General features: G+C 46.7%; 9 protein-coding genes across 9 annotated transcripts; 5 read left to right on the top strand and 4 right to left on the bottom strand.

Annotated features, from left to right (window-relative positions):
- Positions 1 to 1,340, top strand: gprI (putative cAMP receptor (Car4); the record flags this gene model as incomplete). Its single annotated transcript, XM_056727696.1, has 5 exons — positions 1 to 257; positions 335 to 536; positions 598 to 662; positions 722 to 1,250; positions 1,320 to 1,340. The coding sequence occupies 5 exons, from the start codon at positions 1 to 3 to the stop codon at positions 1,338 to 1,340; spliced, it is 1,074 nt and encodes a 357-aa protein (XP_056576268.1).
- A 473-nt stretch (positions 1,341 to 1,813) lies between these two features.
- On the bottom strand, positions 1,814 to 2,142 carry N7517_009972 (uncharacterized protein; the record flags this gene model as incomplete). Its single annotated transcript, XM_056727695.1, has 2 exons — positions 1,814 to 1,961; positions 2,024 to 2,142. The coding sequence occupies 2 exons, from the start codon at positions 2,140 to 2,142 to the stop codon at positions 1,814 to 1,816; spliced, it is 267 nt and encodes an 88-aa protein (XP_056576267.1).
- Positions 2,143 to 2,522: 380 nt separating this feature from the next.
- On the bottom strand, positions 2,523 to 4,262 carry N7517_009971 (uncharacterized protein; the record flags this gene model as incomplete). Its single annotated transcript, XM_056727694.1, has 9 exons — positions 2,523 to 2,543; positions 2,610 to 2,702; positions 2,797 to 3,032; positions 3,079 to 3,230; positions 3,276 to 3,404; positions 3,458 to 3,815; positions 3,871 to 3,918; positions 3,976 to 4,166; positions 4,213 to 4,262. The coding sequence occupies 9 exons, from the start codon at positions 4,260 to 4,262 to the stop codon at positions 2,523 to 2,525; spliced, it is 1,278 nt and encodes a 425-aa protein (XP_056576266.1).
- Positions 4,263 to 5,479: 1,217 nt separating this feature from the next.
- N7517_009970 (uncharacterized protein) lies at positions 5,480 to 7,341 on the top strand (the record flags this gene model as incomplete). The annotated part of the gene is made up of 8 exons (XM_056727693.1): positions 5,480 to 5,528; positions 5,583 to 6,023; positions 6,083 to 6,164; positions 6,213 to 6,535; positions 6,584 to 6,907; positions 6,964 to 7,118; positions 7,173 to 7,262; positions 7,309 to 7,341. The coding sequence occupies 8 exons, from the start codon at positions 5,480 to 5,482 to the stop codon at positions 7,339 to 7,341; spliced, it is 1,497 nt and encodes a 498-aa protein (XP_056576265.1).
- Positions 7,342 to 7,509: 168 nt separating this feature from the next.
- Positions 7,510 to 8,536, bottom strand: N7517_009969 (uncharacterized protein; the record flags this gene model as incomplete). The annotated part of the gene is made up of 2 exons (XM_056727692.1): positions 7,510 to 8,100; positions 8,153 to 8,536. The coding sequence occupies 2 exons, from the start codon at positions 8,534 to 8,536 to the stop codon at positions 7,510 to 7,512; spliced, it is 975 nt and encodes a 324-aa protein (XP_056576264.1).
- Positions 8,537 to 9,891: 1,355 nt separating this feature from the next.
- N7517_009968 (uncharacterized protein) lies at positions 9,892 to 11,516 on the top strand (the record flags this gene model as incomplete). The annotated part of the gene is made up of 2 exons (XM_056727691.1): positions 9,892 to 10,250; positions 10,334 to 11,516. The coding sequence occupies 2 exons, from the start codon at positions 9,892 to 9,894 to the stop codon at positions 11,514 to 11,516; spliced, it is 1,542 nt and encodes a 513-aa protein (XP_056576263.1).
- An 890-nt stretch (positions 11,517 to 12,406) lies between these two features.
- N7517_009967 (uncharacterized protein) lies at positions 12,407 to 12,975 on the top strand (the record flags this gene model as incomplete). The annotated part of the gene is made up of 2 exons (XM_056727690.1): positions 12,407 to 12,535; positions 12,634 to 12,975. The coding sequence occupies 2 exons, from the start codon at positions 12,407 to 12,409 to the stop codon at positions 12,973 to 12,975; spliced, it is 471 nt and encodes a 156-aa protein (XP_056576262.1).
- Positions 12,976 to 13,171: 196 nt separating this feature from the next.
- Positions 13,172 to 13,555, top strand: N7517_009966 (uncharacterized protein; the record flags this gene model as incomplete). Its single annotated transcript, XM_056727689.1, has 3 exons — positions 13,172 to 13,212; positions 13,252 to 13,447; positions 13,520 to 13,555. 3 exons carry the CDS (start codon positions 13,172 to 13,174, stop codon positions 13,553 to 13,555), a joined length of 273 nt encoding a protein of 90 aa, XP_056576261.1.
- A 404-nt stretch (positions 13,556 to 13,959) lies between these two features.
- N7517_009965 (ankyrin repeat domain-containing protein) lies at positions 13,960 to 15,983 on the bottom strand (the record flags this gene model as incomplete). Its single annotated transcript, XM_056727688.1, has 2 exons — positions 13,960 to 14,188; positions 14,377 to 15,983. 2 exons carry the CDS (start codon positions 15,981 to 15,983, stop codon positions 13,960 to 13,962), a joined length of 1,836 nt encoding a protein of 611 aa, XP_056576260.1.
- Positions 15,984 to 16,301: the final 318 nt, after the last annotated feature.

Here is a 16,301-nt window from a genome sequence, read left to right as displayed (position 1 = left end):
ATGTCACACTCTCCCGAGGAGCTCAAGGGAATCGCTATTGCAGGGCGAGTCTCTTCGGTTCTCTCTATTCTGGGTTCATTCACAATAATCGGCGCTTTCTCTCTTTCTCGGCACTTCAGGAGTCCTATCCATCGTATAATATTTTTTAATGCCTTCTATAACCTGTTCGACTCTGTCGCCACGATGATATCCACTAGTGGACCTGCAGCTGGAGATTCTTCATCCCTATGTCAATTCCAAGGCTTTGCTCTTCAGATGTATGTTCTAGAGATTTGCAGAGATTTATCCAGGCAATGCTTTCCGCAAGGCAATGAATGCTGACCAAAAGAATCAGGTTTCCAGTAGCTGACGTGCTCTGGACATTCGCAATGGCCTTGGATACATACCTGGTTGTCTTTCATCATTTTGATACTCAATCTTTGCGCAAGCTCGAAGTCAAATACATTGCTGTTATTACTACTTTCTCATTTATCCCTGCCTTTATCTTCCTCTTTATCCACGGCCATGAAAAAGGTCCTATATATGGTGACGAAACCGTGAGTATCCTCGAGTCGACTTGAAACTAAACATGTCTCGGGGCTAATCAAACCTTCATAGATATGGTGCTCAATAGCTCGCAACTGGATGATGCTCCGCATAATCTTCTACTATGCACCCGTATGGTGCGTATACTTCCATCCGCCTGCTCCACTTCTAGACTCTTCTAATGGTTACGCAACAGGCTAATAATAGTCATCGTCCTAATACTATATTGTCTCATCGGTATCGAGATAACCAGAGTCCGCGACGAGTTCAAATTGAGCGAGAACGATCGTATCGCTCTGACCTCTGGCAATTCTACCAGCAGCGTCACGATGACAACTATGGAAGCGAACGCTCAGATAAAACCCGATCTCACTCCAGAATCTACTATAACAAGCGATACCATAGAACGGGATACATTCCAGCGCCCTCCTGCATCCAACAAATTTCCGGCGACTTATCAGACTCCGAAGCAAAGACGTGTTTCGCTGAGACAATACGTGATCATGCCATCGCTTTTCTTCCTTGCGATGTTAGCAACGTGGATTGCACCTACTATTAACCGTATCGCGGAATTCGTGCATCATAGACATGGAAACTACTCACTTCTTCTCTCTGTGAGTACGTTGGGGTCCCTGCGTGGGTTTTGGAATGGGGTTATTTTCATAACTATCGGTATGAAAGGGTGGAAGAGACGAGCTTCGGGGAGGAGAATGGCTCTCAGGCAGGTAAGATTGGCTTCTTGCTATCGTATCTATCATCTCAATTGAGTAGCAGCTGACTTCACTATATTATAGACTAGAAATGATCATGGGTGATGTGGATCTCAGATCTCATGACGTCTTCGTTCTACATGTTCAAAATGATATCCTAGTTATTTTATAGAATAGAATCTTGTGTTAAATTGTAACTTAATATGGGCTGGGGAGGGTAGATTAATGAGAATATAAAAGCAAAATAAAAACTGCCGACAGTCCAGTACTAAATTTTAACAGCCGACAAACATATGTGGGGGTGCATGCCTAAGTGATGAAGGTCCGAGAAGGGAAGGAAGACGGTACGGTGTATTGTATTGCTAGAAACTGGGGAAAGGAAAAGAGAAGAGAAAAGGGTGAGAGAGAAGGCGGTGTTATGGATGCCACAAAAGGCCTGAAAAGCCAGCATCCAGAAATCCACAGGAAACACCAAACTTGAAGCACTTAGCCATCCTCAATACTTTGCAGGTTCATTTCGTGACAGACTCATCGACGCTGATCCCAGAACCAAATAGGTGCAAGTGCCCGAAGCATTCTCAAACAACCGCTTCTGTTGAGATGAAGATGGCAGACGCCCAATTCTTGCTGATGGTGTCGGGGGTGGCTTGTTGGAAATTACGCCTATTTTCCAAAATATCTACAAATGTATAGGTGCCATCAGGACATTTCGCCGCAAGATGGAAGCTATAGATGCAGTTTGAATTAGCAAGCTAGTAGTTGCACTTTCGGACCTTCGCCAAACAAACCTATTTTTAGATCCCTCGGCCGGTAGTAAATCCCAGAGCCCGTACGTATTATCTTGAATTTTGCACTCGATATTCCATTCCACCGACGTTTCATTGTTGTCGTGTACAACTAGAGCCATGTTAGGTCGTAGGAACCGGTCAATGATGGGATTTCTCACCTAGATGATGATGACTTAAATAAGTTTCTGTCGCGTGATCTTTGATGTAAACTTGTCGGTAAACCTGTTGCTCATCCTTCGCTACATGGATCACTTCCCACAAGCTAGCTTCAGCAATGCTGTCGAAGCTAATTCTTTTTTTTTTTTCAGTGTGGGCTCGGTTGAAGAGTTATTACAAAAAGCAAAGGCTTCCTCACAGTGTTGGAAAGCTGCCATCTTTGGGACCTCGAGTCAAAAACTTGTTATGCATAATGATATGGCAAAGCTTGGAACATCTGGATAGTCAGTACATGTCGTGTAATGCATCTTAGCATCCCCTTGCTCCAGTTGGTGCCCAAATCTTACTGTGAGGCCTCCATGGCCTTAACTTTGCGTGTTAGCTCGGCCATTTCCTCCGCCAAAATTTTCAATTCAGGCCTTTAACATACCGGTAAGAGCTTCCGGAAAATGAGTGGATTCAGGAACTGCCCCACGCGATGGGCATCAACGGCAACCGCCGGACTTTCCGCAACTTGGTCAACCTGAGTAGTCATATAAAGTTAGTGCTCAGTTGTCCGGGGAACTACCCAATTTTCATAGGTCGGTCCTATTCGCGCATGATCTCAGGATGTGTACCTCTTTCACGATGAGAACCATTTGAAGTCGACAATGAAGGCGGGCTTTCTCCAGACCAAAGAGGTCCGTTTTGTACGCCTCATCTGGGATATCTGCAAATGTCTCTTTGTCATCTGGGTTTCCTGCCCTTCTGAGGGTCCCCCAGTCGATCTTAAGTTGTTTGACTCCTGCTGCTGCTTCCGTGGAACCAGCTTGCTCCACCAATTTGCTCACCCCGTCCGACACTTCTTGGGTCACTGCCACAGTCAGTATGGTTGCAGATCTTTGGGCATATAATCTTACTCTTCTGGATGTCCTTGGCGACCGATTTGTACTCCATGTAACTTTCCAGCAAGGCGTTTGTGTAGACTCCGGCGTTCTCATAATCCAATGGAGATCCCTTGTTGGTTTGAACTTGGTACGATCTCAAAGCAGAATACTTGGTAAGAATAGCCCTGCAAGATTAGAATTCTGTCAGACTCCCATAAGATTGAGCTTACTGAGTTCGTTGTGGACAAACACGGACTCGATCCGCAAACGAGAATGCAGCTTTGGCCATGCTCTCAATGGACCATCCTTTGTTTTCGCTTTTCTCATCTTGGATGCCACCACCACCAGCCCATGAGACGCTGTGTCGTTGGGTGTTAGCACGTACAGTGCTGCAGGGCGATGATATCCTTACGTGATGGATGTCTCCGAATTTTTCAAAACCTCTTGCTGATCGTATCCTCCCTCGACTGAGCCGGAGATGCCAAAACCCCCTGCGGACAGATTCAGACTTAAAGCGCCTTTGATCGTTTTCACTTTGCTCTTATCAGCCACTTTGACTGATAATAAAGCATTGAACTCGCCCCCTTCCAAGAAACCGGAGACAAAGCTATCTCCATAGATTTCGGTAAACCGACTACGATCAGTGGCGGACACATTGGCGATCGCGTTAAATCTGGAGAGGTCTTCGGGAATTAGCTGTTGATTGACGACTTTAACCTGCACAAAGTAGTTGATATCGCTTTCTTTGACCTTGGAAGAGTCGATATACGCTGTAATTTAAAATTAGCTGTATCGCTGGGAGCTTAAGTAACGCAGACTACTTACAAGCAGAGCCATTGACTCCGATTCCATTATACTTGATCTCCAAGTGACCTTATCAGGTGTCAGTTATTTCAAATGCTGGACAAAAGCAATCAACAGAGAACTTACCACTAACGTTCATAGCGTCTGTAATATCACTGGAATTCTCGACGAATTTCGATGTGAATGTGACTTGCTGGCTGACACCATCGCCATTTGCATCGTATAGCTTGGGCTTCAAGTCGTCCTCCGTTGCTGGAGATTTGTCGCCTTTGATGACCGCATTGTCGATGCACAGCTGCTGGGTATATGAGTTAAAGCTACTTTGTTAATATAAGGTATCTGTGGAGAGTTTTGAAAGCTTACCCAGAACCAATGCGCATGGAATCATTGTATGGCGCCGTCTGCAGACTCATTTTGGAACAGGAGCAATAATATAAAGAAGAATTGAGGTATGCTATGCCCTTGTCCAAAGAGATACACAGAGGAAAAGAAGAAACGCAGCGATATAAGTACTCTCTGTGAAGCGACAATAAGAACGCCCAGGCCGCTAGTCAGGCGAGAGGTAAATTTGGGCATGTAGGATACACATACTATGAAGCTCCACCTTTGCCCCGACCCAAGCGTCCCCCCATCGGTGTTAGCCGATCAAGGTAAATCTTTCAACTCGAGCTCCACAGCACGGGTCAATGTGATGACTTGAAGTCATGTGGTGTAACATAGGGAATTAATGCGCACTGTAAAAGCTCAGACCGCCATGTTAACCAGACGGCACAGAAGTACTATTAGATCCATCCATTCCACATTTTTACGCGAGATCTCAGCTGAAAGTAAGGGCAACCCATGCCTCGGCGCATACCAAGTGCTACGCTCCCTTTATTTTAACTCATTATAATTAGTAAGTGAGCATGACTGACCAAATGCGCATGTATCGTTCCACTGAGGTGGATACTTCAGCTCACTGCTGCTTTGAGCATTGAGCAATATCAGCCACAAGCCGAATTTCAGCCGATGACTGTGGATTGGGACGACCAGACCGCACTTGATCAGCATAGGATCGGATTTCAGATAATCTGCAGGGCACGGAGGTGTGGAGTGATCTTTTGTTGAGCTGTGGCTTCGTATCATACATATATATTACGGAATCTACATATGACGATTTCTGTTTGGAGTGTGATTGAATGTAAAAGGCTTGTTCACAACATGTTACACTATACGTATCTTTATAATGGAACCTGCTTCCTCCAGCTGTAAATATAGTCAACAAGTCATGTGAAGCTGTTCACATAGATGGCAAGGGTGAGATTGTCATTTCATTCTTGCTTCAGCTGAGAGTTGGAGTGGAGATGTGGAATCGATGGAACCTAATAATACTCTTGTGTGAGCTGTGGTATGGACGAGATATATCACCCTAGATCGGCATCGGCAAGGGACGAAATATTCATTTGAAGTGAGTATCGTTAGGGTGAAGTAAAGGGGTTCATGTTTGTTCTTCGACCGCCGAGGGCGGGAGTACAGTACAACTATATAGGCATGCCCGACAGACCTTTTATAAGTCTATCTTCCCTCGTTCCGAACAGATGATTAAAAGCTCTCGCACCGCAGTATTCTTTGAACACTAGATTACAACATCATGGCTCCGCTTCTCGCCCCTTACCACAGTGGCATGAGGCTTGGCTCGGGTAGGAATTGTCTGAGGTTGTTACACTGAGATAGAAGACGTTAACGAAAACCAGGCTTTAACTCATACACACAGCAGATGTGTGTTGATGATGCCGTTACCAAGATTCCCAATGGCACACCTTTTGATAGTGACCCTGAACAGAGCCAATCACAGTCAGTGGTTTTCAAAACCAGCATGATCGAGAAGATGTCGGAGATCTCCGATACCCTGAATGTATGTGGCCTCGCCCAAATGGGGATAAACTGGTGCTCACAAAGGTCAATACAGATCAGTGGTGCCCTCACTATCAAATACAACAATCTCATCGACGGGGCCGGCAAGGGAACATTCATCAACTCCAACAAGATCAAGGACGCCGATATCAACTTCATGCTGAGTGTCAAGGTTATCAATGAAAGCATTGTAGATCAGGGTTTGACGGACTTTAATCCTATCGCGAACTTGCAGTCCTCGTCTGATTTTACCGAGGTATATGGCGATAGCTTTATCTCAGGTATTTAACAAGAATCCCATCCAGAGCGACGATGTGGCGTGTGCTTACATGTTCAATAGGCTTTCAAGAAGGCGGTGAGTTTGTGGCGGTCGTATCAATCAAAGTGAAAGACAAGAACCAGAAAGAGACCATTGCTGCCAAGTATGTCAAGTGAAGGATTTTGAGTATGCATATCTGACTAATTTGTAGTGCTGCCGTGTCTTTAACGACTCCGCAATTCGGAAGTGGCCAGGCAAAGGATAAGAAGAAATCTAAACTAAAGCCCTCCGGAGAAAATGGAAAGCACGGTTCCGAAACCCTGACTGATGAAGAAATGTACGGCGATTCCTCCGCCTTGGACAAAGAGGATGGAGAAAACGACGAGGCCGAGGACAAGGCGAGTGGAGAGGGCGCCAAAGGCTTCGAGGCCAAAGGCAACGCGGAGGTGAAGAAAGAGAGGATGGACCTCTTCCAGGAGAACGAGGTGACGCTGTCTGTCACATACTCAGGCGGTGGCCAAGGGCTCAAGGAGCGTATGTTATTCCGCGTCTTTCCTAACATCATGCTCTAACTGTGAATAGCGGACGAGGACTGGAACTTGGAAAACATCAGAAAGGCCGCCCTGCAATTCCCCTCCCTGGTAGCAAAGAATCCAGTGCGAACTCATGCCGTTTTGACCAAGTACACCGCCCTGAAGAGCTACTATGCAAAAGTAAAAGCAGAAACGAAAGTTGGCGACAAGGATGCTACTAAGCATCTGCCCCTCTGCTACGATAACGCAGATATTTATACGTCAACATTGCAGGAAGCATTCCTTGATTACAAGAATGTTCACATGAAAATTCGTCTTTTACAAGTTGACGTTGTCAATGGGGTCAAAGAGCTTAAAAAAAGCAATTTCAGCGGTAAGCTCCCACCAAAGACCTCCCAACATAAACGCTTACGTTGACGCCATTGTCAGACAAATCGAAAGCGGTTGAGACCGCCATGGACTCAGACGAAGGACAAGATACACGGAACTCGATTTCAATTACTGCACCAATGGATGCAACACTCGCCAGTCTGGAGACGGCTCAGCAATATGTTCGGCGTCAGATGGATCTCATCGTGAAGAAGGTACAACGCACAGCTCAAAGCTTAAACTGGAACTACATCTAACTCTCCAACCAGGTAGATGCTATCACCGTGGATCCTACGTTGGCTGGCGGCGACTGTGACCTGCCTTGTCAATCTCCTTTGATCTTCCAGCTCTACTTGCCAGTAAGTCATCTCCACCATATACCACGTTGATTACTGACCGTGATAGATTGGGGTACCTATCGGTGAATCCAAATCATGAATCCCCCTGCCAACCACCGGTCGGCATCGGAGCCAATGAGTTCTAGTAAGAATCAAGGGCACTTATGATATGACAGGCAAGTGAAGGATTAGAGTATAGTAGAAAAATTGTTTGGCCGTTCAACCGTTGCAATATGTCAAAAAATCTAGATATCACAAGATTGATCTCCTAATCGCGTTCAAGCAAAGTAGCTGTATAGTCTCTTATCTGCGTACAAGGTAGCAAAGTTACCTCGGCAACTAGGCCGGATTCGCAAACCTTCTGGACTTCCTCGCGGTTCAACGTTTTGTTTTCTTTCAAATCCAGTGCCCTCATTTTATTCCTGACATTTTTCTCCAAATCGCTCACTTGTTGGATGTAGCTCAGAGCCACCGTCGCGGGTTGCTCCTGGGAAGCTCCATTTTGAACATTTGTCCCACCCAATGTTTCAAAGGCAGTGATTCTGAAACTAGACCAAGCCTCTTGGGAATGCTGTTCCTCGTTGTAATCCTTTTCAATATCCCACCACAAGACATGTAGTTTAGCTTTGACCTCCAAACTCTCCTTCTCGGAGCGCTGCTTGGTTGAAACAGAGGCAAGCAGCCCAGCATCAGCACCCAGACGCAGACTCGCCACATAGTAATCCCCGTACTTCCGGGAAAAGTAGCTAGGATCTTTCCTCGAACGCCGTACATCAGCAATGGCATCCAAAGAAAGCCGGGGTTGGTCGAAGTAAATCACACCAGTCCGAATAGTAGCCTGAATAGACGCCATGATGTCCTGGTCAGTATTAGCAATAGTTCTAGCGATAGACATGAGGAAATTCAATCACATCGTTGTTTTCCATAACACTCTTATTATATGCCCCGGTTCCACTGATATTGGCAAACGTGCAGCCTGCTGAACCTTTTGCTGACACGCTTGTATGCTCTGATTGACTTCCCTGACTAGAAGTAATAGCCTTATGGAAATATGATTTGGTACCAACTTCGTTGCGGAAGCGGACATTCTCCCGGAACGCACCCGCAGATATGAGGGGCTGCGTCTCGAAGGGCGCTACGGCACTGTCGCTCAGAAGTTTAGCCGAATAGCAGCCCGTTCCAAGCTTAGTTATCAGCCGAACTCTATCTGACTTGGGCCAGGGGAGCGTAATTGCGCCTTTAGTCGAGGAAACCTGGGAGATTGACGATGGGTCCGGACCACCGAGGATATCCATGATTCTGTAGATTGTGGCAGGAAAGGAAATTGTGTAGTTGAAAGGTTTGAAGCACAGGAGATATACGGAGGTCCCAATATGTCCGTTGCGAAGGAATTGAGTTTGTATCTGCACTAAAAGCCTATTTCAAGGACATGCCGCCTGGTCCGCGGGTGGAGGCAGATTTTCTCTATTGCTTTAGCGGTCAAAGGTTGCGTCGAGGTCGTACTTGTATTTACATAGCGATCAAAAAGCAGCAAGGGGGCGCATTAGGGATTCTCACTAGAAAGATTATCCCAGACCTCGGGTTGACCTAACCCGCTAAGGGTACGTACGCCTAAAGATCAACCGGTTACTGCGACTTTTGAACTGAATCTCTTTGATGTATGACCCTATTATCTAGATAAAGTGTATCTATTTTGGTGAGATTTACCTATAGCTTTAAATCTATAGTAGTTCAAATTTCTACCTAACAATCAGGTGTTGCATATAATAGAGGTCTAGGAACAAGTTTACACGATGAATATAGAGGGGGCACTTCTGGTAATGATGAAATACAAACAACTCTGGAAGGGATCAATGAGGCAGATCCGCAAAGACACAAGTTTGTGTCATCGTCATCATAAAGATTCCGCAAACCAAGATTCTCAAATTAGTTATGTAGATATTTTGGACAGCCCACAGTCCTCAATTCCGGCGAGACTGACCATGGAAGATGAATATTGTGTAGATCCAAAGATACATCGTAGATTGAAGCCATTTTTAGACATAGTTTATGACCAGGATGCATTGAGATGATGGAATTGGTTGCCTGAGATTTGCGGAGAAACTTGTAGTGCTAACTAAATGATGCAGGTCCTTTCCGCATATACATAGTGCATCCTACACCGCGTGTCGTGTCAGCCAGCCACACAATAAAGATCGGCACCGCCGCAGTGGCATAACGACTACAGATGTGATATATTGAAAAGAAAACAGCAGAAGTCTACCTGTACTACTCCGTACTCCTTCCCCCCCGGTTCAATTCGTAGCCCCCGTCAGCACTTCTCACCGCTTGGTCAACACGTCAACAATCGCTTGACATGATCATGAGTGAAGACCTATTCCTGCTGATCTTAGCCTTTGGGAGCCTCGAGCATCGGTTCTGGTAACTTGACCCTGCCGGCTGGGAATATGAATGACGTGTGTCGAGCGTGTTCTTATGCAGATTTTGAAGAATTCTAAAATCAGTCTAGCTCAATTATCGTACAATAATCGATATAAGAGCGCAGTGATCTTCTACCAGTTTGGAGGCTCCATTCTCCCAATTGCAAAACGAGTGTGGTGAAACACATAGACTTGTTACACTGATTCGTCTCCCTTGCCAAATCTGAGAGATGCCCAATATCCCCCCAAACGATCCAGCCCATCCCAGGTGGCTGCTTGATACCGAAAAATGGGCTATCTGCGACTATGGAGCAATTAAGCAAGACGTGATGAAGCACGGATATGGCATCATCTCCTACACCTGGGGTAGGTGGGCCTCATGGGACCAGCAGCCCCCTGGCGTGCCAACCGGGCTACAGTGGCGAGTTCCTCTCGTGGAAAACCTGCCCTTGAGCTTGGCTCGGAATGTAGTCTCGAGTATGAACATTCGATACGTGTGGTGGGACTGGATGTGTGTTCCCCAGGGGAACGCAAGCACCTTACACGCAGATCTTTTGAAAGCCAAAGGTGAAGAGGTTGGGAAGCAGATGTAAGCATTTTCTTCATTTTCTTTATTTTCTTCATCCTTTTTATTTCCCATTGAGACTCATGCTGATTCTCATGAGCACTCAGGGCAATTTACAAAGGTGCAAAGAAAAGCATCGTATGGCTTCATCTCACGGAATGGAACAAGAACTTTGCTATCGAGAAGTTACTGAAAAACCAGCTATCAATGCAGAACATCTCCAAATACCTGGATGCCATAGATGCAATGCTCCAGGGAATACAGAAAGCCGAGCCTTGGTTAACATCTGGCTGGACACTACAGGAGGGGGTCCTTCTCAGCGAGACCCTTTTGTTAGATCATCAGGGTACGACATTACGCGATGACCGTTTCTTCCACAACGACGGCCAAGCCTCCGTCCTTGACCTCACAGCCGGTCTCACAACTTTCGCAGTTGGCATCGCCAAAGCCTTCATGAAGCTCAGTGCGGCGCAAGATGATAGTGATCACGACGAGATTTTTCAGTTCATCCGTACCTCGGACGAACATTACCAATCCGTCGCAAAGTTCCTCTCCCGTCTATTGCGCTCAGGTCTGATTGCCTACACTAAGAATTCCCCGCTGTACATCTTGGCCGGCAAGTTCTCGCGCAAATACGGCGTGGACAAGGATGAGTGCTGGGCATTGCTGGGAGCACTGGAGCTAGAGGGTGTTGAACCTTGGTACACTGAGACTCCGGACATGGATCGGGTCAAGTCCGTCTTCTTTGAAGCTATGCTCCAGAAGTATCAGTGGTCGACGCTGCTGGTGGCCGGCGCAAGTGCAGACAATCATAAGCTTGCTCGACTACCGTGGCACACTAAAGTGACCGATGGACACTACCTGCCCTTGGGGATATTCTTCGACGTCCATTGGAAACCAAACCTCCCAACCCTTTCTTGGACACGCCATGAAAAGCTACAAGACGATGTCATCCATATCCGAAACAAGACAGGAGCACCATTTACTGTTATAAAGCTTCGTGAGAAGTGCTCCGCGTTGTGTAGGCGTTACGAACAGCTCCCCTCTCCCGATGACAAAGGGTTCATTCGTATTGTGCCTGTCAAGCCCTTGGAACATTCACCAGCACTGTTCCTCCCAATTGCAGACCTGGAAATCAGGTCAGGCACACCAGGTGCACGTTACATTGAAATCATTCCAACTGGAGCGAGTGAAACCGGTAAATTCAGGGGTGTAATTGATGTTTGGGCGACCAAGGCGTCTTTGGAGGAGGTTTCCTTCACCAAACTATCAATGCCGAGCGGGGTCTAATGGCATTTGCCATGATGGACCAAGACCAAGTTTCGGGAACATTTTTAGAGCCTCTTCTTCCAACTTGAAGCTTGCTAACTAGTGTTCTCTCTTCCAAACTTGTTTAATGCCACAAACCAAGACGCTCGGAAAAGCGTTCATATCCCTGTTGGAGTTCCGGAATCTCGGTGATTATGATTCTGGAGTCCTTCTTAGTGCAATACCACTTGGAGATCAATACTTCCGTATCCATCAGCCCATAAGTCTTGTACAGTCCTTAGCACCGCGTAGTATGCTGTATTCATTAAAAAGGCAGCGAGAGCGAATGTTCCAAACGCTACATCGCTCCGGGATCCGCTCAATTTTGCACAGATTGCATCAAGCTCCTATTCCTAGAGTCAATCATTTGTAACATGGTGTATGATCATAGTCAGAATAGCGCTGTTACATATACAAAAAGGTTGAGCTCAATGTACTCGCTAAATTCACGTCCTGCAGAACCTGCTCGGTCTCTTGCGCAACCGATTTCAATGAACCATTTAAATTCTCCCATTGTACCTCACCATCCCAGTCATCAGAATCATCCATGAGGTCCAGATTTTGATCTGCAGCAGCTTCATATCACAACAAAATCAAATCAAATCAAATCTCACTGTATCCCACACTGGAATTGGCGCAGGACGAGTGCCTTTCAGCGCCCCCACAATCTTTTGAGGTAGGATAATTGTAGGGGCGCTGAAAGGGTGTCCGATAATTTATCATGGCTGGGGGGCACGGACCTTTGAGCACCCACTGTAGGTAATGGCACAAAAGAAATTCAATATACCGCGCCGCCGATTTAAATTGGCCTGCCCAATATATATATCTGCTGAGGCCCTGGCAGTGACAGCTTCGATCAGCTCCACACAATAATGAAAGACGCCCCTGGCCACAACGTGGTGTTTTTCGACCCAATCCGCCAGCTATACGCAGAAATCGATAGCTCGAAGGAGCAAGGGCATCGAGCCTTGATCTTTCGCACCTCTCAAAGCTGGGGATATGTATGTGAGACGGGCTTGGCGATTTTTCGGTGTTGTGAGGCACGCAAATCAGGTCCGAGTCTGGAGTCAAAGTTGTGGAAGTCAAAGCCAAAACACAGGACGATGATGCTGCTGACCCGACCAACGACGCGCCAGCCGAGGCCAAAGCCACCGACAGTAATGCCAACACACAAAATGATGGCACCGCGGAACCCACAGAAGATGTCAACGCTGACATGGACACGCCAAAGCCGACACCTCGGCTGAGACAGGCACGGCCAGCAAAGCCAGCTTCGACTCTCTTTATGAATACTCACTGTGACAAAAAGCGACATGAACCAGGTAGATCTTGCTGCTCTAGGTCTGGGGGCGGCTTACACCAATGGACAACAGTGGCTAGCCCAACCTACACCCTACACGAACTACATACAGTCAGTGCGCTTGGAGGCCACTACGAGTGACAGCACTCTCTCACTTGCATTCCGCACAGGCTACCATGATTTCCGCCGTCTGACAGTGGTCTGGAAATAGTCCCGGTTACTTCAACACCACTATATTCAAGATTATTGGATACGAGGCCGGATTAACCCAGTTGCTGCTTGACATCGTCAACCCTATTGTCTCAGCTGCAGGTGCATTGGTGGGCGAATTTGCAGAATGGAGGATTGTGACGATATCAGCGCAGTCACAGAGGCCGTGTACACCATCCAATAAGAGGAATGACTCATTAAGAGCAGAGATGCTCTCGAAATCTTCCGCATTCACCACGAAGCCAACACGGCCCGCGCTGAGTTCAAGTATAAGATCACCACATTAAGCACTCGCCTTAACAAATGCGATGGCACCATCGTCAAGTCTATGCTCTGTCGGCAGCCGCCCTGTACTTCATCGACAAAATGCGTTGTCGCCCTGTTCTTATCGTCGGTACTCTTGGTGAGTCTAGTATTTTCCCCCTGGTTGTGTCAAAACTAGACCAGCTAATAAACACATAATATGCGCTTACAGAGGCAGCAGACAGATTACACCAGTTGGCAGCGTTAGCAAATAGCTCTGCGATGGTCCTATCTTATAGATTTCATATTTTTCTATCCAGATACTTTACTTTGTAAGAGTAACCACTCCCGCTTATCTTGAAGCCTTTAGCGCTCTTCGTCTTGTATCTTCAACTAGGTGACACTACTATCTGTATATTATTTAGTACGGATAGAAAGCTTTCCGTAAAGCAAGATACCTATAGCTCCATAAGGTACTTCCCAGTGTACCTAATCCTGGGAAATCACGTTGATATACTAATCAATTTCACACTAGCTATACGCGACAATCACAGTCATGGATCTGCCCACCGCTCTTGAAGCATTGGTTATTTGTCTCAAGATGCCAGACCCAAATACATTTGTTGGTCAGTTGCCTACTAAAACATCCTCGTCCCCAAACCACGAACTTTCCTAGAATCCTGCTGGATCCAAAGCGTTCCACCCCATTTCCTTCAGTTCATCTCCATAAGCCTTCCACACTGTGGCTTCTGAGTGAGACAGCTGGTTGGGGCCTCTCTCTACACCAGTATGTCTGTCATTGGAGACCATATTCTTCAACTCTTCGTACTCAGCTATCCCAGGCCTCAAGTTAATGACATGGGACTGGCCATCATGTAGGAGGTCCGAATTGTGAACACAGCTAGCGATGGGATAGCACTTGGTACAGAAGTGATATTCAGGGCAGGAACTACAATCATAAATATTCCCAAAGACGTTCTAATTATGAGTCAATGACAGGTTAGCGATAGAAAAAACAGGTCTTCATATGAGAAAAACAGATAACGTACGCCTAGACAGAAATCGCATATCGTGCTACTGCATGTGTACTTCCGTCCACGTTTGAGGATAGATGGCGCTCCTAAATCCGGTTGCGGAGAGACTCTCTCCTGAAGAAGGGAGATGATCTCGGGGCCAGCATTACACATTTGCGCAAGTTCAAGTGGCTTTAAGGTCTTTGTGCCTCGCCGACATTTCACCTCTGGATCTGCGCCATGTGCCAGTAATATGCGAACAGTATTGACGCGGTCTCTGTGTTCAGAGCCCATCTGATCAAGATAGTGATTAAAGAGGGGACAGATTGCCCAACACAGCGGCGTCCACCCATCGCAGTCGGCTTGCTCTACCGCTTGTCTTCGCTCAGACGTAAGTTCAAGCCGAGACAGAATATATTCCACGATATAGGCATTACCATACTGGGCAGCCCATTGGAGACAATTCTTGCCATAGGCGTCAGGCGTCATCATGTTATCCTGGAAAGCGAGCAGGATAGTATCAAAGTTTTTCATGCCGTTAGCAGCGGCGAAGTGAATCGGCAGTCTTCCAGAGACAGGGTCAATACAGCCTGCTGAAGCACCCGCATCAAGCAGAAAATCGATCATACTTGGGGTGCCTGAGAAACAAGCTGTTGCCAGAGGACAATAGAATGTCGCCGGGACTATCGTTCCGACAGATGCCCCGGACCGGACGAGATAACGAACGACGTTTTCCACCGATGACATGATATCGCCACGCACATACTCACTCGGTAGTAACGCTGAAATCAGCGGTGTCTGGTCCCATGTACTGGGCGATATCAGGTTTGGATCAGCCCCGCGTGCTAACAGAGCGTTCACGCAATCTGGGTGTGATCGACGACATGCAGAGTGTAGCGGACTACCCAAATAGACAGAGACACAATTCAGCTCAATCTCGGGTTGGGATAAAAGCAGATCACGGAAATTCACTGTCTCAAACTCAATCGCACAATGAAGCGACGTTTCCCCACGGCTGTCCACCAAGTTTATATCCGCTCCGGCTTCAACCAACAAAGCGAGAGATCTAATGTCTCCCTCATCTTTCGCACACAAAAGTGGTGTGCAACCCTCAAAATTCCTCTGGTTTAAATCCAACTGTTCTTTAAATTGCAAAAGGAATCGCATAACGCGGGGAGCACGTAAAACGGCCAAATGAAGAAGTCCATCTCCAGTGTCCGTGCTGGTGTCCATTAAATTAGCACCACCTTCCACCAAGGCTTGTAATATTTTTTGGTCGCGTTCATATTCGACTGCAACGAAAATTGGAGTCCGTCCGTAGTTATCTCGAGTGTGCAGATCAGCACCGCTAGCGAGTAGGATTTGAATGGCTTGAACGCTGCCAAACTTTGCAGCATAAAGGATCAGCGACCAGCCTACCTGATCAGGTGTATTGATATCGGCATCCGCATTACGCAATAGACGTAGAATATCGGGTTTATCGAAGGCGGAAACAATGAGCGCTGGCCTCTGTAAGTCAACATGGTTGAATTGAGGGTGATTGTGTAACAGTTCTTCGACGATTTTAGCACGTTCTAATCGGATTTCCTGATCCAGTGCAGGCTGTTGTATTTGATCCGCGGTATTTACATCAGGTTCATGCTTGTTGCAATTATCCGGTAGTTCTTGGTGGTCAGTCTCCATGGCGCGCAATTCTCTGGATTGTCCACGGCGACAGTGGTGGAGCGTTGTGCCGTTGGATTTGCTCTTTCTCCAAGGAATTTATCTGAAATCGATGCTCCAAAGATCTTTATCTGACTAAAATTTGTCAAAAGAATGTTTATCTGAGCTTTAGTGCACGTCAGCAAAAATCAAGCCATCGCTCGTATAGAAAGCGCCACGAACCTCATGACCCCGCCACGTCCTCTCTCAAATAATTCATTTCAATTCCTGAGATACAGCGTTATTATATTCCCATGCTTAACAGCTTGCTCGGAATGGTCGTCTCAGTAACTGGTTCGG

The sequence above is a fragment of the Penicillium concentricum genome, assembly GCF_028827145.1.
Source record: "Penicillium concentricum strain IBT 3081 chromosome Unknown utg000004l_segment0_segment0, whole genome shotgun sequence".
NCBI classification, from domain to species: Eukaryota; Fungi; Ascomycota; class Eurotiomycetes; order Eurotiales; family Aspergillaceae; genus Penicillium; species Penicillium concentricum.
Note: the sequence above shows the minus strand (reverse complement) of the source record. Positions and strands in the feature narration are given on the sequence as shown.